The 24,890-nt window shown below is 43.8% G+C and overlaps 1 protein-coding gene across 2 annotated transcripts in view; it reads left to right on the top strand.

The window, feature by feature from the left end:
- Positions 1–21,411, top strand: part of SMC4 (structural maintenance of chromosomes 4) — an 88,811-nt gene extending 67,400 nt beyond the window's left edge. For both annotated transcript variants that reach the window (XM_068280928.1, XM_068280927.1), the window contains exons 18-24: positions 1,523–1,712; positions 9,910–10,054; positions 10,924–11,097; positions 11,200–11,382; positions 11,997–12,229; positions 14,313–14,496; positions 20,407–21,411. In XM_068280928.1, the coding sequence (XP_068137029.1) occupies positions 1,523–1,712; positions 9,910–10,054; positions 10,924–11,097; positions 11,200–11,382; positions 11,997–12,229; positions 14,313–14,496; positions 20,407–20,577 (1,280 nt within the window). In that variant the 3' untranslated portion in view covers positions 20,578–21,411. The remainder of the gene's footprint in view (positions 1–1,522; positions 1,713–9,909; positions 10,055–10,923; positions 11,098–11,199; positions 11,383–11,996; positions 12,230–14,312; positions 14,497–20,406) is intronic.
- Positions 21,412–24,890: the final 3,479 nt, after the last annotated feature.

Below are 24,890 nucleotides of genomic sequence, written 5' to 3' on the forward strand. Positions count from 1 at the left end.
CCTGTCACACAAGATCCACAGTGACAGGGAGAGGGAGGCGGAACGGCAACTATGTTGCCTTTCGGAGGGTGATCGCTGTGATTGGCTCACAGCGATCACACGGCAGGGAGCCAATCAGTGACTGCTCCTGCCGATACCCGGAAGCCTTAGCTGTCATAAGACAGCTAAGTGCAGCCGGTTCGGTGCGCGCGATCGCGGCGGGGAGCGGCGGCGCCGGTGATAGAGATCTACGCCCTGCCAGCCAGGAGCCCATCAAAACAGGGCGTAGATCTCTCACTGCGGTCCGGAAATGGTTAAAGAAACTGAGGATAAAGGTGCTGCGCTGGCCTAGCATTCTTCCAGACCCTAAAGTGAACCCCAGGTGAGAGGTATATGGAGGCTGCTGTATTTCCTTTTAAGCAATGCCAGTTACCTGGCTGTCCTTTTGATCCTCTGCCTCTAATACTATTAGCCATAGCACCTGAACAAGCATGCAGTAGATCATGTGTTTCTGACATTGTCAGAACTGACAAGATTAGTTGCATGCTGGTTTCTGGTGTTATTCAGACACTACTGCAGGCAAATAGATCAGTATTGCTTAAAGAGGAACTGTAACGACAAAACGGCCCCTGGGGGGTACTCACCTCGGGTGGGGGAAGCCTCAGGATCCTAATGAGGCTTCCCACGCCGTCCTGCGTCCCTCGGGGGTCTCGCTGTAGCCCTCTGTACAGCCGTGACGCAATATTTACCTTCCTGGCTCCTGCGCAGGCGCTCTGATGCCTCTCAGCGCCGAAGTAGGCGGAAATACCCGATCGCCGTCGGGTCTGCTCTACTGCGCAGGCGCAAGTTTCCGGCGCCTGCGCAGTAGAGCAGACCCGACGGTGATCGGGTATTTCCGTCTATTTCCGTGCAGAAAGTCGCCACAGCGCCCCCGCTGGAGCCAGCAAAGGTAAATATTGAAATGACAGTCGCCGGCTGTTCGGAGGGCTGCGGCGAGACCCCCGTGGGACAGAGGACGGCGTGGGAAGCCTCATTAGGATCCGGAGGCTTCCCCCACCCGAGGTGAGTACCCCCCAGGGGATCTTTTTAATGTTACAGAGTCTCTTTAAAAGGAAATAAATATGGCAGCCCCCATATACCTCTTACCTCAGGTTCACTTCAACCCTCTTTAGCATCTGTGGGGCATACTCAAATGGAAGTGGGAGGAGCACAAGGTCTCTATCATCCACCAGCTTCAGAGAAGTGGAAGAGGATATGTATTATATAGATTTATCTTGAATAGGTTACTCCTGGTCCCACTAAAGTGGTAATATTTAAGTGTATATGGGTGATTGTAGATCTTTGCCTCCCACAACTGCGCATTCCTGCCTTTTGTGCCGCCTCCTTCTGTTGACTCTGACAGGAAAGGATTTGCGTAGCAGGCCAGCTACGCACCTCCCCCGATGTCTTGATTGACAGGAATAGACAGCTGAAATTTTGAAGATGTAAAGGTCAGTTGTGGTCCGATGACGATACTAATAATAATGTTATCTTTCTTATGAAGAATTTGAGAAAGCTGCAGAAAAAGCTGGAAAAGTTGAAACTGAAGTAAAGCGACTTCACAAGCTTATAGTAGACATTAACAATCACAAGCTGAAAGCCCAACAAGACAAGCTTGATAAAATCAACAAGGAAATCGATGAATGTGCATCTTCTATAACGAAAGCTCAAGTGTCCATCAAGACTGCAGACAGGTATGCAAATAAATAACATTAAAAGCCCAGTTCCTGGAAGAAAATATATTTTGGTTTTGGTTGGACTTGGGTTTTTTTTGGTCCTTTGTTCCTCTCTGGAAAGTTTCATCTCATCTCTTGTGCAACACAAAAAATAAAACCTTTTTGGTACAGTGAGTAGGAGTTTGAATTGCAGACTAGTTTTTGTTGCCTCCTTTCGTGATGGAACAACTAGAACTTGTTTTAAAACCACAACGTTTTACCGAGGACATGAGGGACTATATCCCCGGTGGGGTGACAGTAACCTCTAAAATACTGGAATTTAAGCTTCAACTACAGTTGTAAATGTTAGAACTGCTGCATATATTTATAAAGCAGGGCCTAGCCATTTTGTTTACTTGTACAGCCACATTCACAATGGGACCTTGCGTTGTTCCCTGTATAACAGGAACGCAATGCAAAAAGTCATAAAGCATGTTGTGGCCGCCTTGCATTGCATACAGTGACATCTACTGTCAATGAAAGTATACTTAACTGTACCTGTTAACGCACACGGTTAGCGGTAATGTAGTGTTACCATACTGTAACCTGTTATACCGCAATGCTACTTCGACCCTGTGTTCTTTGCATAGGTGGTGCATTGCAGTGCGGAGAACTGCGTTACAAAGTAGCCATTATACTGCACCTCTGTGAACGAGGCATTATATACACTTTGCACTTGTCCTATTTAGCTAATTACTCCAGCAGCAAGCAGGTTGCTGGTTCCATCCAGCTGAAAGACTTACAGGTGATCTTATTACACAGGTTGGCGCCTGAGCGGGTAGCCACGGCCACAGGGCTCCGGCTGTAACTTTTTTTTTTTTTTTTTAAACTCTTCTCCGTGGGGCCCCCAGCCATGGATCACTGCATGAGCTCTTGCCAGCCCCCCCACACCACCGGATCGGCGACCAGTGCCCTGGCTCTCCGGTTCCCCAGCGCTTGTTGTGAGGACCGGCTCATCACGTGGGATGTCGCAGCTGATGGCCCATGTGACGCCGGCCTCCATAGTGGATCTGGACTTCTCTGTGCCGGCTTTCCGCTGGGATCCCAAGTTCCTGAACTGCTGAGGACCTAAATATCGGTTCCCTCCAGGAACCAGACCGCATCTGCCCACCGGTAACATCTCATCTGCCGCCACTGCACAACATTGCCCGCAGTACCAGCGCGCATCACATCGGCTCCGTTTCCAGCGGCCCTGCACAGGACGGAGAGGCAGTAACAAGGTGCAGGCAGCTCATCTGCCTGTACCAGCGTGATGTGCCACTGCACATCACAGCCTGGATCGGATCGGGCTTAGCCAGGGCTCACCACAGCTCCACTTCCAGCGCCTTGCACTGGAGTTTTCGTTTGTTGTTCCTGGCCCTAGCTCCACCGGCTGCCGAGCATGCATCCAACCCTGCTGACCATCATGGGTCTTTACAGCTGCAAGTCTGAAGCTCCTGGAGCCTACCACTACCGATCAGTCCCATCTCATCTGCAGTACCACCAACCCTCCCACCATCAATGTCGCCCGACCAGCCAACAAGCCCGGTCCCCTACCCTTCGCACGTTCTGGGATTTCCATGCTGGCCACCTGCGTCGGTTCAGGCCGCAAGCCTGGAGCTAACCTTTGCAAGCATGGCCGCAGGGCAAGGGAAACTGTAGGACCTGTCTTTTTTCCCACCAGCGCACCAGATCAGGCCAATAGCCTGGGGCTAATAACTTGCAAATATGGCCGACACGGCCACAGTGGTATGCCTCATGGCTAGGACTGGCGTTCTTTCAACCCATGGGGACCCTCTGACTCTGTCTCCTATCTCTTCTTCTTTTTCTCTTCTCTCTCTTCACATGCACTTTCCAGACAATGCGGTGGGGCATCTGAAATGTGCGGAAGAGCAGTAGAGCGCCGCACAGTTTGTGGCTGCTCCGCTCAATATAGCACTCAGATGGACCCCTCTGGTCCTCTCCACTGTATCAAATGTATTGTGCAACATGTAATGTGTATGATAAAAACTCTGTACTCCACTGTATGTTATGATGACATCTCTACAGGATTTTCTCAAAAAAATTAGCATATTGTGATAAAGTTCATTATTTTCTGTAATGTACTGATAAACATTAGACTTTCATATATTTTAGATTCAAATACACACAACTGAAGTAGTTCAAGCCTTTTATTGTTTTAATATTGATGATTTTGGCATACAGCTCATGAAAACCCCAAATTCCTATCTCAAATAATTAGCATATTTCATCCGACCAATAAAAGAAAGTGTTTTTAAAACAAAAAAAAGTCAACCTTTTAATTATGTTCAGTTATGCACTCAATACTTGGTCGGGAATCCTTTTGCAGAAATGACTGCTTCAATGCGGCGTGGCATGGAGGCAATCAGCCTGTGGCACTGCTCAGGTGTTATGGAGGCCCAGAATGCTTCAATATCGGCCTTAAGCTCATCCAGAGTGTTGGGTCTTGCGTCTCTCAACTTTCTCTTCACAATATCCCACAGATTCTCTATGGTGTTCAGGTCAGGAGAGTTGGCAGGCCAATTGAGCACAGTAATACCATGGTCAGTAAACCATTTACCAGTGGTTTTGGCACTGTGAGCAGGTGCCAGGTCATGCTGATAAATGAAATCTTCATCTCCATAAAGCTTTTCAGCAGATGGAAGCATGAACCCACTTTTGAACCAGAAACAGTGGCAGAAGTGCCTGACCTGGGCTACAGAGAAGCAGCACTGGACTGTTGCTCAGTGGTCCAAAGTACTTTTTTCGGATGAAAGCAACTTTTGCATGTCATTCGGAAATCAAGGTGCCAGAGTCTGGAGGAAGACTGGGGAGAGGGAAATGCCAAAATGCCTGAAGTCCAGTGTCAAGTACCCAGTCAGTGATGGTCTGGGGTGCCATGTCGGCTGCTGGTGTTGGTCCACTGTGTTTTATCAAGGGCAGGGTCAATGCAGCTAGCTATCAGGAGATTTTGGAGCACTTCATGCTTCCATCTGCTGAAAAGCTTTATGGAGATGAAGATTTAATTTTTTCAGCACGACCTGGCACCTGCTCACAGTGCCAAAACCACTGGTAAATTGTTACTAACCATGGTATTACTGTGCTCAATTGGCCTGCCAACTCTCCTGACCTGAACCCCATAGAGAATCTGTGGGATATTGTGAAGAGAAAGTTGAGAGACGCAAGACCCAACACTCTGGATGAGCTTAAGGCCGCCATCGAAGCATCCTGGACCTCAATAACACCTGAGCAGTGCCACTGGCTGATTGCCTCCATGCCACGCCGCACTGAATCAGTCATTTCTGCAAAAGGATTCCCGACCAAGTATTGAGTGCATAACTGAACATAATTATTTGAAGGTTGACTTTTTTTTGTTTTAAAAACACTTTCTTTTATTGGTCGAATGAAATATGCTAATTTTTTGAGATAGGAATTTTGGGTTTTCATGAGCTGTATGCCAAAATCATCAATATTAAAACAATAAAAGGCTTGAACTACTTCAGTTGTGTGTATTTGAATCTAAGATATATGAAAGTCTAATGTTTATCAGTACATTACAGAAAATAATGAACTTTATCACAATATGCTATTTTTTTGAGAAGATCCTGTATATATTCTACTGTATGCCGTTACTTTACCATCACCGACCCTGTTTGTGCCAAAAATAAATCCGGGTACAACCCTGTTGTACTTGGCGAAATAAACGATTCTGAACAGTGTAGTACATGTGAAAATATATAATTATTTAGAGAAGGCATGAAAGTTTGTCATGGACATGTGTATATAGAGATACCGGTGTATGTATGTATATGTATATATATATGTATGCAGGGCTGTGGAGTCGGAGTCGTGGAGTCGGGCAATTTTGGGTGCCTGGAGTCGGAGTCGGGAAAAAATGCACCGACTCCGACTCCTAATGAATTTGTAACTGTAATTAAAATAGAAAATGATAAAATGTTCTATTTCTCAGATAATAGTCATTAAAAATAATGTATATATACAGTATATATACAGTAATAGCTGTGCTTAGTCCACAAAAATGAAATAAACCAATCAAAATTAGTTACTTGTGCTGCTTCAATAAAGCAGTCCCCGTATTTTTAAGGTCAGATATACATATCTGATTGTGACTGTATATATGATGTGTACACAGGAATCTCTTATATATACTAAATAACATCTATGCTGTAAGAATAAAGCCTGATGTGTAGCTGTGTCACTAATAGAGATGGTCAACGAGATGGAAATAATTCTGCATTGATGCTGATTTATGCAAATGTATGCACTCCCTTTGCTGATGAAATCAAATAATTTGATATGTTGTTAAAATTTGGTTTGGTGACTACAAATTAAAGGGTAACTGAGACGGATGAAAAGTAAAGTTTTATACATACCTGGGGCTTCCTCCAGCCCCCTTCAGGCTAATCGGTCCCTCGCTGTCCTCCACCACCCGGATCTTCTGCTATGAGTCCTGGTAATTCAGCCAGTCAGCGCTGTCCGGCCGCCTGCCGCTCCGACAGCCAGGAACATTCTGCACCTGCGCAATAGTGCTGTACAGGTGTAGTATGCTCCTGGCGGCGGAGTGTGTGCATGCGCACTGCGCCCGACTGGCTCAAGTACCTGGACTCATAGCAGAAGATCCAGGTGGTGGAGGAGGACAACGAGGGACTGATTTTCCTGAAGGCGGCTGGAGGAAGCCCCAGGTATGTATAAAACTTTAATTTCATCTGTCTCAGGTTTACTTTGTTACACAGTAGTACTATACTCTACATATGCACTCCCCACAGAGCTGCAGGGAATCCACTGAGAATGCTGTGCACATTGAACACAGAGGCGTTGTCTGTTTACAATCTCCTCTTTCCCTTGCAGAGTACCTGCACATCATTCTTACATGTACCCACACTTACATTGCCTAGGGCCTGATAGATGTTCTTTGTTCCGGTTTGTACCTTTTACAAGTACTCTTACCAAGGACTAGTTTTAGTCTAAAGGGAATAAATATAGTAGTCTACATATCCTTCTCACTTCAGTTGTCTTGTAAAATTCCTAAGCGTTGGCAGTTAAGAGATGAATTTCATGTTACATACTTTTAATCAACAAAATTGTAATATGCAAATTAGAGGAGTCGGAGTCGGTGGAATCCTAAACTGAGGAGTCGGAGTCGGTGGATTTTTGGACCGACTCCACAGCCCTGTATGTATGTATATGTATATATATATGTATGTATGTATATGTGTATGTATATGTGTATGTATGTATATGTATATGTATGTATATATATATATGTATGATATATATGTATATGTATATGTATATATATATATATATATATATATATAATTTTTTTTTTTTATTAAAAAATGTGGAGGACATATTTATTTCCTTTTAAACAGTACCAGTTGCCTGACGTCCTGCTTATCTTTCAGGCATCACTATTGTCTAAATCACACACTTGAAACCATGCAACAAATGCAGTCAAACAGCTGATCTACATTATTGTTCATAGTCTGTGGCTAAAGTATTAGGACAGCCAGGCAATTTGCGCTGTTTAACCAGTTCACCCCCAAGTGGTTTTTACCCTAGCGGACCAGAGCAATTTTTACCTGTCAGTGCTCCTCCCTTTTACTCCCTAATAACTTTATTACTACTTCTCACAACAAAATTATCTATACCGCGTTTTTTTCGCCACCTATTAGGCTTTCTGTGGGTAGTACATTTTGCTAAGAATTTTTTTTTATTCTAAATGCGTTTTAACAGGAAAAATAAGAAAATGGGAAAAAAAAATAATTTTCTCAGTTTTCGGCCATTATAGTTCTAAAATTAAATGTTCTCCTGTGGTTAAAACCGACACATTTTTGGGCTTTGGAAGTTATTCATTTTATTAATATTATGTAGAAGTGTATGTGTAATTTTACTTCTATTTGTAATTTTACTTTTTGGCCACAAGATGGCGATAGTGAACGCTCCGGTTTAGGAAGTGTTCACTTTTTTTTTAACGTTTTACTGAACTGTGACGGCTTCCTGTTTTATGAATGGACGTGGCCGCTGATCGCGGTCACGTCCATTCATTCCAGGCATTGCGATTTGGTAGAGGACCGCTCGGTCCTCTTCCCCAATCACGGAAAACTGAGACCCGACGGGGTAACGGCAGCGGGAGCGGCACGCACACGGGCGGCGCTGGGAGTGAGCCACTTATTAAAACGTCTTGTTGCCGTTAACCGGCTCAAGCAGAACGTTTTAATAAGTCAGTTTGCCGTTAACTGGTTAAAAGTTAAAGAATATGACAGCCTCTATATCCCTCATGTTAGGTACCCTATATGATTTCAATAGCATCTGCAAAGTCTAAAGCCCCAACTTCGCGATACGGTTCTTTGTACGATTCGATTCCGATTCTATTTACGATCCGATTAAATCCGACATGTCCGATCGGGATTCAATGCAATTCGATTTGCCATTGTTTTGCAATGGCGAATAGAATCGAATCCTGATCTGACATGTCGGATTTAATCGGATCGTAAATAGAATCGGAATCAAATCGGGCAAAGAATCTTATCGTGTAAATGGGGCTTAACAGTGCTCAGATATGTAAGCAGGCAGGTCTCAAAGCATCTGCTGAACGGCCTGACCAAGATTGACTGAGCTTTAGCATTAGCTGGTAAGACAGGTATAGCAAGCAGCCTGGGTGCTTTTTTTTTCAGTATCTACTTCCTGAGTCTTAGCATGTCACCTAGGTTCTCAGTGGTGGTTCTCCACAAAATTAAAAATGTGACCAAATAAATACTAGACTAGGTGCTATTTTGGCAATGTCCTCCGTGCAGGTTAGAGCATAAAAGGGTGTATCAGTAGGTGCCCCAGATGTCTTAAAACTGTAAATGTGGGCTCAGCTTAAAGAGAACCAAATAACAAAAAAAACCTTCTGGGGATACTTGCCTCGGGAGGGGGATGCCTCAGGGTCTCAATGATGCTTCCCCGATCTCTGAAGCTTAGAGGAAGTTTGACAAGGGATGATATATTTAACTCTCTGCGATCCTGCGCAGGCGCACTAGCAGCTCTTCGTTCGGTTGAGGCAGAAATAGCCGAACCCGCTCTTATCCACTCTACTGCGCAGGCGCAAAGTACTGTCGCCTGCACGGTAAAGCGGATCCAATTGGGTGCGGCTATTTCCGCATTTACCCATACATAGAGCCGCTAGTGCGCCTGTGCAGGGTCACAGTAGCTAAATATTTACATCGCTGCTCTTCAGGGGTCCCAGCAATTGGATGGATGAGGACCGGAGAAGCCTCATTAGGATCCAGAGGCTTCCCCCTCCCGAGGTAAGTATCCCCAGAGGAGTGTTTTGTTTTTTTTGTTACAGATTTTCTTTAAAGACATAAACGAGCAACAAAGGCTGAAAGTAACTTTGTATTGAAAAAACTGCAGTCAACATGTTTCACAGGCTCAATTCCGCTTACTCAGGTCAATGTGTCTTATCACAGTAAGCAAATGTACGCTCTGTTAAGTCCTTTACCTGATGCAATTGCTTGTATCTTTTTTTCTAAGATAAACAAGAAGTACACCTCCCTTTGCCTAAGCTGCTCTTTCCAGTCACATAGGCAGCTTAGGGCCCTTTTCCACCAGCGCGTTTGCGCTGGCTGAATCGCCAAACCGCTAGCGATTTTACAATCGCTACGGTTTGCTTTTTAACATAGGAATCGCGGTAGGTCATTTCCACTACCGCGATTCGCTTTTGTCGGGGACGCGAACGCGCGGCGGAGCGATAATTGCCGCGATTTTGCTATGCAGTGCATAGCATAGCAAAATCGCGGCCGCAAACGTCGGGGGAATCGCCGGTTTTGCGATTCAGTAATCGCTAGCGTTCAGCGTGAACGCTAGCGATTGCAGGTGGAAAAGGGCCCTTACTGTATTTGGAGTCTGGTTATCCTGTTTGTCTGTTCCATATCTTCATGTATTGTGCAACTAAGCTGCAGAATAGTTTATGGTGAAGGAATAGCTGAAGTAAAGCATTGTGATGTGCTCAGTGTTACTGTTTGACATGCAATAACATGGTATATCTCAATGGAACTAGCTTGGTGTACCAAATTAATCTATAGACTTGTGTACATTTAATTTTCTATCTAAAGCTACTACACAGAATTATACAAAGAGCTTGTCTTTGTTTTTAGTGAATGTTCTAATTGATTTTCTTATCACCTTGTAGAAACCTCAAGAAAGCAGAGGATTCAGTTGTGCGCACTGAGAAGGAAATCGTTGACAATGATAAATCTGTAGAAGAATTATCTGAAGAACTAAAGAAACTGGAGGAAAAAGCAGCTGCAGTAATGACTGAATGCAAAGAAGCAGAGGTATAGCAACCAGTGTTGGTTTTAAAATTGAGAACTTCAAAGATTGTGGCACAGCGTATTTTAAAGCAAACCTGTATCGTAAAAGATAAAATGGATACTTAACTCATTAGAGGGAAGCCTCTGGGTACTCCAGAGGCTTCCCGATTCCCCCTGAGCCCACTGTCTCTCAACGTACCCAACAAGAGCTTTTGTTATGGTCGTGCTCCTCACTGTGTACGAGTGCGCCATACTTGTACATGTTGTCACCAACAAGAGGAGGGTCCCAGCCAGCGGCCGTGGGGTCGAGGAGGACATGGGAAGCCTCTGGACTATACAGAGACTTCCTACTACTTAGGTAAGTATCCATATATTTTTTTTTTTTTTTGGTACAGATTTGCTGCCTCATCGTGTCTGGCGTAACCATTGCCATTGCTCACAGGTTTCCCAAGAGTTTGTAGTTTCTGGGAAAACGAATTCCTACCACCTGCTGATCCTTCCGGGAAAGCAGTAATACAGAGCTTTACGTTGCAGGATTTTGCACATGCTCCTTTTTTCATCAATTGTCCTCAAAACTTTTTTTTTTTTTTTTTTTTTTTTTTTGTAATGCAGCCTTTTATATGGTTTGCAAAATTGACAGCTGTGTGATTGCCTTCTGCCTTACATAATAATAGGTATCTGAAATGAGGGCCTTTTTTATAATAAATCTAGACTTTCTTGAGTAAAAACTTTTTTTTTTATATGAATGCTGGAGATGCTTTTGTTTAACTCAGACTCTTTTCAGTAAAAGCCCTTGTATGTTAGGGATCATGTAGTAGCAAAATTATGCCCACCGTCTATTCGTGCACCACATTGTCAAGAAACGTTTAAGCAACTCATTGTTTGTTTCCTAGGGTAAACTTCCTGATATTCAAGAGAAGCAGAAAGGTTTGCTGCAAGAAATTAAGGCAATTCAGGATCAGGAACATGTTCTACAAAAAGATGCCCTTAATATCAGGCTTAAAATTGAGCAAATTGATAGCAGCATCGCAGAACACCAGGCAAAGATAAAACACTGGCAAAAGGAGGTAAGATGTGGAATGATAATCTGCACACATTAGATCAGTGCATTAGTGTTTTATGCATTTCTTAGAAATATATCATACTTATCATTGTGCTTTTACATATAGATCTCGAAGCTCACTCTTCATACAATTGAAGACAGCCAAGAGGAGACCCTCTCCACCCTTACCAATGAAGAGCTAGAGGCTATAAAGAGTCCTCGACAGATTGAAGAAAAAATTGCCCTTTTGGAAGCAGAGAGTCGCAATTTGAAGCCAAATCTTGGTGCTATTGCAGCATACAAGCAAAAAGTAATTTCCTGTTCATTATTACTGTTCTTCAAAATGACTGTTGTATAGGTCAATTGAAGGGGCACTATAGCGAATTAGGCATTTTTTTTAATTGATGGAAAACAAGGATGTGGTGGAAGTATTGGAAAAAAAACAACAACAAAAAAGGCCCCTTAATCACCTAATTGGTGGGCATCTTGTCACTGGTGTAGTTGGTGACAGTTGCCGAACATCTTACTCACTTGTGGTGGACTTTAAAAGTAATTAACGTTTTTGTGCAGAATTTCTCTCCCTACAAGGATTAGGTAGGAACAGTGGTTTGTTACTAACTTTTGCAGCTCGCACGCTTACTCACACTGCTGCTGTACTTCCTTCCTTTGTATGCTGCTGACGTCCCCCACAAGTTAGTGAGATTGGCATCTCTGTCGTCGCCAACTAAACAAGTGATGGGAAGCCCACTGATTAGGTGATTAATGTGATGGGTTTTTTTCTTTCCCTTAGTATACCTACACATCTTTACCTGTGTATGTAAAGGCTTTACCTACACGTCTTATGTTACGTGCCGCTTCACGTACCCTTGAAAGTTTTGTTGGTTAAATGTTTTATATTGTTTCTTTTCTCTCTCTTGTAAACAGGAAGAGTTGTACTTGCAGAGAGTTGCAGAATTAGATGAAATAACAAATGAAAGGGACACATTTAAACGAGCATATGAAGACCTCCGAAAACAAAGACTTAATGAGTTCATGGCTGGGTTTAATGTTATAACAAACAAACTGAAAGAAAACTACCAGATGCTGACACTGGGAGGAGATGCTGAGCTGGAACTCGTTGACAGCTTGGATCCATTTTCAGAAGGCATTGCTTTTAGGTATGTAAAATTTGGATCATTGCTGCACATGCACATGGCTACCTATGCACGCCTCAGTAGACTGGGTGGTCTGAAATAGGACAGATTTGTCCTATATTTTAAATGTTTACATGGTGACAGTTGCCTATATACACTGTTTTGGGACATGTATGTAATTTTAGTCCTGGCCTGTAAATATTTAGGCCATATCTTCTATTCTAAACGCAGATGGCACCCGCACTGGTGATCTATTTTATGAAGTCCTCATACAAGTATGGAAGTTTTGTCCTAAAATAGGCAGCAGCAAGCCTCACAGGTTTGCTTTAATTTGATATCTAAAACCTGATTGCTTAAAGAGAACCAGAGATGAAGAAGATATAGATTTATACATACCTGAGGCTTCCTCCAGCTCCATAAGCCTGGATCGCTCCCACGCCGCCGTCCTCCGCTGCCTCTGTCCATTACCGGGTCCCGTACGTTCGGCCAGTCGACGCAAGCGCAGTGGGCTCCCTCCGTACTACGCAGGCGCCCGCATACAAATCCGGAGGGAGCCCCTGCGCATGCATACAACTGGTCACGTCCGGCGGAAGTGACAGGACCCGGTACCGCCGATACAGGCAGCGGAGGACGGCGGCAAGGGAGCGATCCAGGCTTATGGAGCTAGAGGAAGCCCCAGGTATGTATAACATCTTTTACCAATTTTAGGCTTACCCTCATCTCTGGTTCCCTTTAACATCATACCCCATCAAAATAGTTGTGTAGGACCTTCCAACTTTTCCATTTTCTATACACCCCTCTGCCATCCTGGGGTGTACTTGGTTTGAATCCTGGTTATATAACCTCATAACAAAATGGGCTTATCACTAGACTTAACCCTCTGGGCGATACAATTATATCGCCCAGGAGGTGGCACAGCACTATTTTAAAAAAAAAAAATTATTTTTTTAAATCATGTAGCGAGCCCAGGGCTCGCTACATGATAACCGCAGCGCAGCAGCATCCCCCCGCCCACTCCAAGCAGGAAATCCCGTTCAGAACTGGATTTCCTGCTGGGCTTCCCCATCGCCATGGCGACGGGGCGGGATGACGTCATGGACGTCGTGACGTCAGAGGGAGTCCCGATCCACCCCTCAGCGCTGCCTGGCACTGATTGGCCAGGCTGCGCAAGGGGGAGGGGGGGGCTGCGCGGCGGCAATCGGAAGTTACACGCAGCTAGCAAAGTGCTAGCTGCGTGTAACAAAAAAAAATTATGCAAATCGGCCCACCAGGGCCTGAGAAATCCTCCTGCGTGATATACCCCGAGCTCAGCTCGGGATTATCGCTCAGGAGGTTAAAGAGAAACAGTAACCAAGGATTGAACTTCATCCCAATTAGTAGCTGATGCCCCCTTTCCCATGAGAAATATTTTCCTTTTCTCAAACGGATCATCATGGGTCTCTGTAAGGCTGATATTGTGGTGAAATCATGGTCAGGAAGGACCATGGTGCTAACATCACACCGTGGGAGCCTTGTTGCATTGTGGGAAATAACAGCTGTTTCCAACTGCCAAAAAATCGAGCAGCAGCTACTTCCACTGACATCACCTGCCAGCAGTAAAAATGTCGACATGATAAATGTCAGAATGTAATCAGGTAGAGGAAAGATTTTACAATGACCAACACGGACTAATTCATTTATATGTAATTATTGTAAAAATTAAGCACTTTAGTTCATTACATTATTTTCACTGGAGTTCCTCTCAAACAGTATTTTAAACCCACCCACAAGAACGATACAAAAGCAAATCTCAAGTAGTTTGAAAAACGAATCTAAGAATGACCATATCTGAAAAAAAGATGGTTACATTGCTATTCCACACTTACGAAAAAGTACTAAATAGTACGAAAAAGTACATGGTACCTACAACATGAAACTTCTAAAACTTTAACATAAAGCCTACCTAAGTCTGGTGATAAGATCTGATCTGGATCTCAAAAAAAGCACTAGGAGTAGGTAATGCAGGTAATTGCCATAATGTCACTGTGATGTATGACGCATGGTAACACAATGTGACAAAAGGCATCTATTTTCCACTCTTGTTCTCAGTATTTGTTTTTATTTGTAGCGTACGGCCACCAAAGAAAAGCTGGAAAAAGATATTTAATTTGTCTGGAGGAGAAAAGACATTAAGTTCTCTGGCCTTGGTGTTTGCTCTTCACCATTATAAACCAACTCCTCTGTACTTCATGGATGAGATTGACGCTGCTCTGGATTTCAAAAATGTGTCCATTGTTGCCTTCTACATTTATGTAAGTATAATTGACTGTATTAAGTCCAAAGGTATCTCCAGAATCACTGGAACATCAGACCAATGTGTAGTTTTACATTGTGTGCATGTACACTATTGTTTAGTATTCCATATAGGGTGACTTTACTGCGTCTCTATGATCAACTATGACATGCTCTATATAGTAGTCTTCAAATCAGAATTGTGTTTAACCTCCTTGGCAGTTATTCCAAGTCGGGGGGAAAAAACAAGTCAGGAGTGGTTATCCCGAGCCTGTCTATCCCGGGCCGCAGGGAGGTCTGTGCAGTGTGCTATGCGCAGCGGGCGTTTAACTTTCCTCCCCTGGGATCCAGATGCCGGCAGCAGCGGGCGTTTAACTTTCCTCCCCTGGGATCCAGATGCCGGCAGCCATTCTCCTTCCTATCCTCTGAGGCACTTCATCCTTGGGTGAGATCGCAGTCTGTTATGACAATAGCCAGCAATCTCACTACAGGGTTACAGCCCCACCGGGAGGACAGACTGAGAACTGCAGCGCTGCATCCCAGGGAGGTGAGTAACGTGCAGGGGATGTTACAGGTTCTCTGCAGGTGGAAAACCCAGGATTTTCAAAGGGGGGGGGGGGGGGATTCCTGAAAGGTCTCCCTCAACCACGCACAATACAGTATAATAATATGGTAGGACATCATACTGGGTACACAAAATGCAATTTCCTGCCTGACCGACCACGAACAGGATCAATCAGGAGCAGTTTGGATACAGATAATGAGGGCAGCCGAAATTTGATAATGAAGGGGAAACTGAAGCCTTCACACAGCAGGGCTGTGCTCATACCTGACTCTGTAAAGTTCCCCAGAGCTGCTCCATGCTCTGTACACACTCTGCTGCTACATCCAAATCAACTGTAGCAGGGAAAGAAAGGGGGCGGTGTTGTGAGCTGCAGGATGCCTGCAGATATTTTGGGGTCTCAACTTGTGCCAGTCCCCAGACACTGCACCAGCCCTGGTCTGAGGGAGGATTCTGGGCAGCTGTAATCCATCAATCTCCCCTGCGTTTCTCTATGCTCTGGTCTAAAGCCTGCAAAACCATTGCACCGCTTTTAGACCCTAAAATCTGGAAAGACTCCTACCGCTAGGGGGTTAATTAACCACATTAGGGCCCACATAGTTTTAATCTACTTCCAGCAGGTGTTGCTGCCGCTCTGACTGGGCGTAGATTCAACATCCGTGAAAATGAAGCATCCCGCCGCGATCGTGCACACCCAAGAGGGGAGATTAAGCTGTCATATGACAGCTGACATCTCCCCTCAGTGATCAGAAGCCATCGCGTATGGCTTCTGATCATGTGATCACTACGATCGCCGACAGATCATAGTGATCACTAGTAAAAGTTGCAGCGGTAGGGGGGAAAGAAGAGGATCCACTCACCTACCTTCCGTTCCCCCGGCGTCTGCCACTGCCCTCCGCTCCGGCCGGCATCCCCGCTTGCTCTAACGTAAGTGCCGGGTCCCGGCTTGATGACGTCATTAAGCCGCGACACGGAACTAAGCGTCAGTACGAGTGGGGATGCCGGGCGGAGCGGAGCGGTCCACACCGGCTCACCACCCTTCAAGTTAGGCAGCTGGTCCCGAAAGGTTTAAACTGGTTCAGAAAGTCATCTACTGGAACAATGCATAATAAAAAAAACTATTTTGGGGGGGCATATGTTACAAAAAAAACAGGTTATCTTGTATTGAAGATTAAAGGGAATGTTCTTAAGTGAAAGTTTTATATGGAGGCTGCCATAACGAGTGGCTTTTAAATGTAACTGAAATGGATTTTAATATCTCCTGGGGATGGTGGGCAGGGAGCTGTACCACTGCATGCTTGTGGATGGGAGAGGTGGAGTTCAGCTTCTAAGGCTGTGCTGACCGACCTTCCTGCCTGGTGGTTAAGTGAGCTGGGGATTACTACTGTGAGCTTATGGCAGGACATACTAGTCATGGAAATAAAGGTAAGGCGGTTTACGAGCACTTTGGAATTCCTTTAATTAAGCATGCCCCAGAAAGCAAAGTAGAAAAAAATAATCTTTACTAACCTGGGGCTTCTTCCAGCCCCTTGAAGTCTATCATGTTCCATGCTGAGGCTCCATTGTCTTCTAGCTGCTTTCAGTTTCGGAAGCTCAGACGCAGACCGGGTCCTGAGCTTCTGCGCAGGCCCGGATCGCTTCCGATAGCAGCACGTGGAGATCGTGACCCGGCCTGGATCTGCGAGCTTCTGAAGCTGGAAACAGCTTGCTGGAGGAGAATGGAGCCTCAGCATGGGACCTGACATACTTCAAGACAGAAGAATTCCTAGTGCCCCATTTGGCACTAGGAATTTGTTACATAGTTACATAGTTACATAGTTACTTTGGTTGAAAAAAGACATACGTCCATCGAGTTCAACCAGTACAAAGTACAACTCCAGCCTGCTCCCTCACATATCCCTGTTGATCCAGAGGAAGGCGAAAAAACCCTTACAAGGTAAAAATTCCTTCCCGACTCCAGATGGCAATCAGATAAAATCCCTGGATCAACATCATTGGCATTACCTAGTAATTGTAGCCATGGATGTCATTCAACGCAAGGAAAGCATCTAAGCCCCCTTTAAATGCAGGTATAGAGTTTGCCATAACGACTTCCTGTGGCAATGCATTCCACATCTTAATCACTCTTACTGTAAAGAACCCTTTCCTAAATAAATGGCTAAAACGTTTTTCCTCCATGCGCAGATCATGTCCTCTAGTCCTTTGAGAAGGCCTAGGGACAAAAAGCTCATCCGCCAAGCTATTATATTGCCCTCTGATGTATTTATACATGTTAATTAGATCTCCTCTAAGGCGTCTTTTCTCTAGACTAAATAAACCCAGTTTATCTAACCTTTCTTGGTAAGTGAGACCTTCCATCCCACGTATCAATTTTGTTGCTCGTCTCTGCACCTGCTCTAGAACTGCAATATCTTTTTTGTAATGTGGTGCCCAGAACTGAATTCCATATTCCAGATGTGGCCTTACTAGAGAGTTAAACAGGGGCAATATTATGCTAGCATCTCGAGTTTTTATTTCCCTTTTAATGCATCCCAAAATTTTGTTAGCTTTAGCTGCAGCGGCTTGGCATTGAGTACGATTATTTAACTTGTTGTCGATGAGTACTCCTAAGTCCTTCTCCAAGTTTGATGTCCCCAACTGTATCCCATTTTTTTTGTATGGTGTTAGACCATTGGTACGACCAAAATGCATGACTTTACATTTGTCAACATTGAATTTCATCTGCCATGTATGTGCCCATATAGCCATCCTATCCAGATCCTGTTGCAATATAACACTATCTTCCTTAGAGTTGATGATTCTGCACAATTTTGTATCATCTGCAAAAATAGCAACATTGCTCACTACTGTATCCACTAGGTCATTAATAAATAAATTGAAGAGCACTGGACCCAGTACAGACCCCTGTGGGACCCCACTGCTAACAGTCTCCCATTTTGAGTATGATCCATTGACCACAACTCTTTGTTTTCTGTCCATTAGCCAGTTCCCTATCCAAGCACACAGACTCTTCCCCAGTCCTTGCATCCTCATCTTTTGCACCAGACTTTTGTGGGGAACAGTGTCGAAGGCCTTAGCAAAGTCTAAGTATATCACATCTACAGCATTCCCAATATCCATATTAGCATTCACTACCTCATAAAAGCTGAGCATGTTAGTCAAACAGGACCTGTCTTTAGTAAACCCATGTTGATGCTGAGAAATAAGATTATTTTCTACTATGAAGTCATGTATAGTATCTCTTAGTAACCCCTCAAATAGTTTGCATACAACTGATGTTAAGCTTACAGGTCTATAATTTCCTGGATCTGATTTTTTGCCCTTCTTAAATAATGGGAAAACGTGGGCTGTACGCCAATCCACTGGGACTCTGCCAGTTGCAAGAGAGTCACAAAAGATAAGATAAAGGGGTTTATCTATAACTGAACTTAATTCCCTTAGGACCCGAGGATGCATGCCATCCTGGCCAGGTGCCTTGTCTATTTTTAATTTATTTAGTCTTGCCTTTACTTCTTCCTGCGTTAAGTATTTAATATTACAGTTAGAAGATTGAGACTCTTCCGCCTCTGTAATTTGCAACAGTGCTGTTTCCTTTGTAAAGACAGAAGCAAAGAAAGCATTTAATAACTCTGCCTTACCTTGGTCATCCACCATTGAGTTTCCACCTTCATCCTTTAGGAGTCCTATACAGTCAACCTTTCTTTTTTTAGAGTTGATGTACTTGTAAAACTTTTTTGGGTTAGATTTGATATCCCTAGCGATTTGATTTTCAGCTTCGATCTTTGCTAGCCTAATTTCTTTTTTACAATTTTTATTGCACTCCTTGTAATTGCTGAGTGCAGCCTCGGACCCCTCCTGTTTTAGGACCTTATAGGCATTCTTTTTCCTCTTCATTTTATCTCTAACCTTTCTATTCATCCATAGAGGCCTTTTTTTATTCCTAGACATTTTGTTTCCATATGGGATATACATACTACAATATTGATTGAGAATACGTTTAAAAGCTTGCCATTTCCCTTCAGTGTCCTCCCCTTGTAGTACATTATCCCAGTTCACCAAACTTAGTGCCTGCCTAATTTGATTGAACTTTGCTTTTCTAAAATTCATAGTTTTAGTGGTCCCGCTGCCCCGTGGCCTATCAGTCACCAGATCAAACGTTATCATGTTGTGATCACTATTTCCCAAATGTTCTTGAACCTGCACATTTGATACATTATCTGGTCTATTCGAAATGATCAGATCCAGTAACGCATTCCCCCTAGTTGGTTCCGTTACCATTTGAGTCAAGTAATTGTCCTGTAGTGCTGCCAGAAATCTGCTGCTTTTACCAGAATGGGTAGCCTCAATACCCCAGTCAATGTCTGGAAAGTTGAAGTCGCCCATAACTATGACCTCATTTTTACTTGCCGCTTTTTCAATTTGCTGTAGTAATTGCAGTTCTGCAGCTGTTGTCTCTTCCTAGTCCACATCAGTTATAGGTAACCTAGACTAAGATTCAGTCCACAATACGCCGGATACACAACTCTCGCAGTGTATTGTGTGTATGCTGTGCCCATCGCAATGTCCTTTGCCTCATTCACACTATGTGCCATTTTGTATCTGGTCTGCTGCTGCAACCACCACTCGGGTCCACCTCTGCTGAGGGACAAACACTGTTATACCAGTTAGAGCCCCAGCAATATGAGCTGCTGTGTGTGCCCATGTGGATGGAAACAGACCGATGGGAAGCCTTCCTTTCCCAAGGAATTTTATTGGTCCACTGAGTGGTGAACTAATGAGAATCCTTCCTGGAGAGGGAAAATTTATGCTTCTGGTGGGGCAGCCATTGTTATAGCGGCGCTTGTCCCCAGCAGCAGCGGATCCAAGCGACGATTCAGAAAAAGGTGACGGCAAAAGGCACATATATAGCAAACAGCCTGGTGGAAACCTACTCTGTCCGTTCTCTTCCATCAGCATCCATGGTGTATGTTTTGTTGATTCCTGGAATGGATCCATCTGAACCATTGAAAATGCAAACAGATCCTATACTTCCCACATCAGTTTGTCTTCGGCAAACCAGACAAAATGTATCATCTTTCACAGCAAGCATGAACTGAGCCTTACACGAAATGGCATGCAGATGCGATAACTTCAAATTCCTCACAGTTTTCCTCAAATCTGTGTAAACTGAGTCTTGGTGTTAAAAGATCAGGAAGTGAGAATTCTCTCCAACTGGCGCAGGCATCCTTAGTAACTTTGCAGAGCTTCTAATTTTTCTATACTGTACTCTTAAAAACAATCATTGAATCTAATAAGTGGTATTGTTTGTACTGGATGCCATATTCTAATATCCACCTTTTCCCTGATTTGTATTTATTTTTTTGTCTAGGAACAAACCAAGAATGCCCAGTTCATCATCATCTCTTTACGTAACAACATGTTTGAGATTGCCGATAGATTAATTGGAATTTATAAGACTCACAACACAACAAAAAGTGTGGCTACAAATCCAAAAATCATTGCCTCAAAAGGACTTGCTGAAGTAGCTACTGCCCAGTGATTGGCCTGAATATGGGAGAGCAATTCTGCTGCTAATGTTTTAGCAGCTGATCATTTCACAGACGGCATGGATAATCCCAGAGGCTGCACTGCCTTCATCACACCTTCATTTAACACTGCCTTCCTCTAAAATTGTTGGGTTTTTCCTGTTTTGTCTCTCTTGCTGCTATTAAACGCTGACTTGTTCTGTGATGCAGACCAAACTTATCAGACTATGGTTGTTATTTATGAAGCAGTGGTAAATTCCACTTCACAATTCTACATGGATGGAAGGCTGAATTATAAAGTGCAGCAAAGGAAAGACTGTAGCAATAGAATGACTCTTCAAAACGTTGTAAACAATATTGTGATATTCGGCAGAAGATGGTGACCTACTCCACCTTAAGGTTATCAACATCCGTGAACATCATTTGTGGTAGTTAAAAAAAAATACCTCAGTGCTTTACTGTTTGCTGGTACAGACGATGGGTTCCCAGTGGCAAAGCTGCAGAAACTGAAGAACAAACAGAAGTTTGTCAACCCATTTATTGCTCAACAGAAAGGAAGAAACAAATAGTATAACAGTGGAAAGTATCTTTGATGTTCATGCAGTCTAATGTACCAACCTTAGAAATGTTTAAAAATTGTAAATACTGTCTTTGTCACTTTTGTATGTATGTGTATTTGTGGTGTCTACTGGACTTTAGATTCTGAACTCTGACTGATATTGCTGCCCTCACTCCACTTGTTAGAATTTGGTTGGTCTCCATTTATCAGTACGAACTCCAAAGGGGAACTCTATTTCATCTGATTTAGTACTACAGCTAGACTTTAATAAAACATTTATTGCATTTTACTGCTGTTGACATCCTCTCATTTCCATTTTAGACAGGAATGGTGTACATCTCTTCAGACAGTATTGAAAACCTTTTTTGTAGTCTGCTGAAGCGGTAAAACACAGATTTTTGCTGCTGTCATTCACTTTTCTGGTGACTGCACACATCCTGATTTAGCCTGTGATATCACAGAAAATGAGAATTCTCTCTAGTGTGGATGCAGAGCAGAGGTTCTTCCGCGTCACCTGCTCCATCCACAATACAAAGTAATACTGCAGTTTAGTTTTTAAATAGGTGTAACATTTTAACTTAATGTAACTATAAAGAAAATTCCTTCAAAAATTATGGGCTGAACTCTAGCTATTTCTTTTTAAGCCATATATACACATACAATGTCTATCGCCTGCAGGGATTGATACTAGACCCTTCAGAACTTGCTCCCAAACTTTCACCTGAAGAGACGTGTAGCTAAAATGCAAGCTGTGCAATTGGGGGGGGGGGGGGGTGGACACGGTGGTGCTCAACTGAATGGGCAGCTTTGGTAGAACTAAAGGCTGAGACGATCCACTGGGGGGGGGGAGGGAGGCTGCCGTACGCCTACTACATATGGCCTTAACTTACCACCTTGGCCGAGAACCATCTAGCATATGTACAAAACCTTACCACGCTGCAATGTGACTTTTTGGTCTTTTTTTTTTTTTTTCTTCTTTAAGGATAGCAGCAAAGGAACCTGAATAAAAGTAGTGCAGTTGCTAAGAGGAACCTGTCTGGTTTCTGTTCCTAGAAATAACATTCTGATAGTTTTCTGCAGGTGGCTGCTTTACCTGTACTGCCTTAACAAATGAGCCCCACAATCCTTCAATGGGCCCTATTCCACTGTCTACAATGTAGACAGGGGAATAGGGCCCATTGAAGGATTGTGGGGCTCATTTGTAGAGTCTACATTCTGATGCAATCATGAGAGCACACGTTTTGCTGATCACAAAGGGCAATTAACATGCAAGTCGTGATGCCCCTTTTCCACTAATGTGGCCAATTGCAAATGCTCTGCATGCTGCGTTTTTGGTATGTTTGCGATTGGTACATAATTGGCCATTGAAAATAGTGGCTAGGAACGCGCTCTGTTAAATAGAGAATATTGTGACCACATTGCAGCACGTTTGCACTGATTATGACTTTCGGTATAAATGGGGCCCTAAAAGAACTAGCTAGTACAAATAGAAGGAAAGAAATAAATGGCAATAATTGATAACACTGGGGCCAGAGTAACTTTATTTAATGTTCCTCATAGTTCCACTTTAGTATAGTTTTCCATGAAGCTGAACGGACTGTATCTTACAAATGGAAACACCACAAATGTTAGCTTTTTTCTTTCAGAGAGTTATCTGTGATTGACTGTCCTGATAATATATATAAGCAAATGTGATTTGGTTGCGATCCTAACTACATTCACTGATAATCTAAATATAAACAATCAGACTCTGTTATTTGGTTCCGACACCATTATAAATGTATATGTATATGTAGGTAGTTTTTTTTTTTTTTTTTTTATACGGAATTCTTTCAAATAAACTCGAGCTGTTTTAAATCTACTTGTTAGCATGTTTTAGTTTGCATTTACACATGCAGTGATGTGCGAGTTCATGTTCATTGAAACCTATGCATGTATAAATTTGATACATAATTAGGTAAGGCTAGGTTCACAGTGGGACATTGCATTGTGATGCAACGTTAAAGGAGTCATCAGGCAGTATTAAAGAGAATCTGTAACCTAAAAACCTCACATAAATAAACATACCAGCCTGTAGGTTTTAATCTCCTGTCCCCCTCTGTCACATTTTCGCTGCTCCCCACCACGATCCTGGCCCAAAAAAAATCAGTTTTATAAACAGTTTTTGTAAACAAAAAATATGGCTGCCAAACAGGAAGTTCATCATAATATTGCATGTTCCTGTAAACTGCATTACAGTTTTCATGAAAGGTTATATTATTGAACAATAAATTCAGCCTTTAAAGTTTATTTCATAGTTTAGAAGAAGTTTTACCTTGTAAAGAATGCTGCAATCTTTAGTAGTGATTACTGATAGCAGTAATCACTACTATCAGTGTCTGCATTCTGCAAGAGTCTATGAACTATGCATCTCACAATTATCAGCTTTTATCAGTAGATGATACTGAGTTACTGAGAGCAGGGAATGTGTGAGCTCTGCTTTTCACAGTTTTCAGTGTGTGAAAGACTCAGAGACTCAGAGCAGGGCTATCCTTCTCCTGTCTGTAAACAATTACAGCCACTTCCTCTTCGGGCCGACAAGCCTGACAAAGGAGTAAATTTGATTTATTACAGCAATGGAGCAACTACAAAAGGCTGCAGTAAGCCAGAGCACTTTAGAATAGATATAGGAACTTGTAGGATAGTAGAAAAAAGGATGAACATTTTGTTACAGAGTCTCTTTAAAGAAAATAAGTTCTACTTACCGGGGGCTTCCTCCAGCCCCAAGCTCCCAGCACGTCCCTCGCCGCAGCTCTCCCCGCAGCCGTTCGCTGCAGCTCCGTCCCGGTCCCCGGCGATGACGTCAGGGCGACCTCCAGGTCTGCCTGTACTGCGCCTGTATGAACGGCGCTGTCAATTACCGCCACGTGGGCCGGCGCAGTACAGGCCGACCTGGAGGTCGCCCTGATGTCATCGCCGGGGACCGGGACGGAGCTGCGGCGAACGGCTGCCGGGAGAGCTGCGGCGAGGGACGTGCTTGGAGCTGGAGGAAGCCCCTGGTAAGTAGCACTTATTTTCTTGAATACTGCCTGATGACTCCTTTAAAGTTGCTACACATTACAGCGTAACAATATTAAAGCTGCATTACCATTGCATTAAAGGGAACCTTAACCGTGGGCCCCAAAAAAATTCACTTACCTGGGACTTTCCCAAGCCTCCTGCAGCCGTCCTGTGCCCGCACCGGTCCTTTGGTGCCCTCCGGTCTCCCTCCGCGGCTAAGTTTCGTTTTCGGCCAACTGCCAGTCGTCCTCAGGCAAAGCATCCTCTTCCGCATTCCCCGTCGTAAAGCGCGTCCGCATGACGCAAGACGCGTCATGCGGACGCGCTTTACGACGGGGAATGCGGAAGAGGACGCTTTGCCGGAGGACGACGACTGGCAGTCGGCCGAAAACGAAACTTAGCCGCGGAGGGAGACCGGAGGGCACCGAAGGACCGGCGCGGGCACAGGACGGCTGCAGGAGGCTTGGGACAGTCCCAGGTAAGTGAATTTTTTTTGGGGGGCCCACGGTTAAGGTTCCCTTCAAGTAGGTACAGTAAAGCACACGGGCAATGAAAATTATACTTTCCTGTACCTGGTAATGTGTGCGTTTAGAGGTAACTCAATACATTACTATGCAATGCTAATGTCGCACTGTGAACGTTGCAAAAACTTGTTATTGCAGTGTGGTATGCTTCGTTATAAGACTTTTTTTTTTTTTATAATGCAGCTCCACAATGTCTTACTGGGAA

Source organism: Hyperolius riggenbachi, chromosome 4 (assembly GCF_040937935.1).
Source record: "Hyperolius riggenbachi isolate aHypRig1 chromosome 4, aHypRig1.pri, whole genome shotgun sequence".
Taxonomy (NCBI): Eukaryota; Metazoa; Chordata; class Amphibia; order Anura; family Hyperoliidae; genus Hyperolius; species Hyperolius riggenbachi.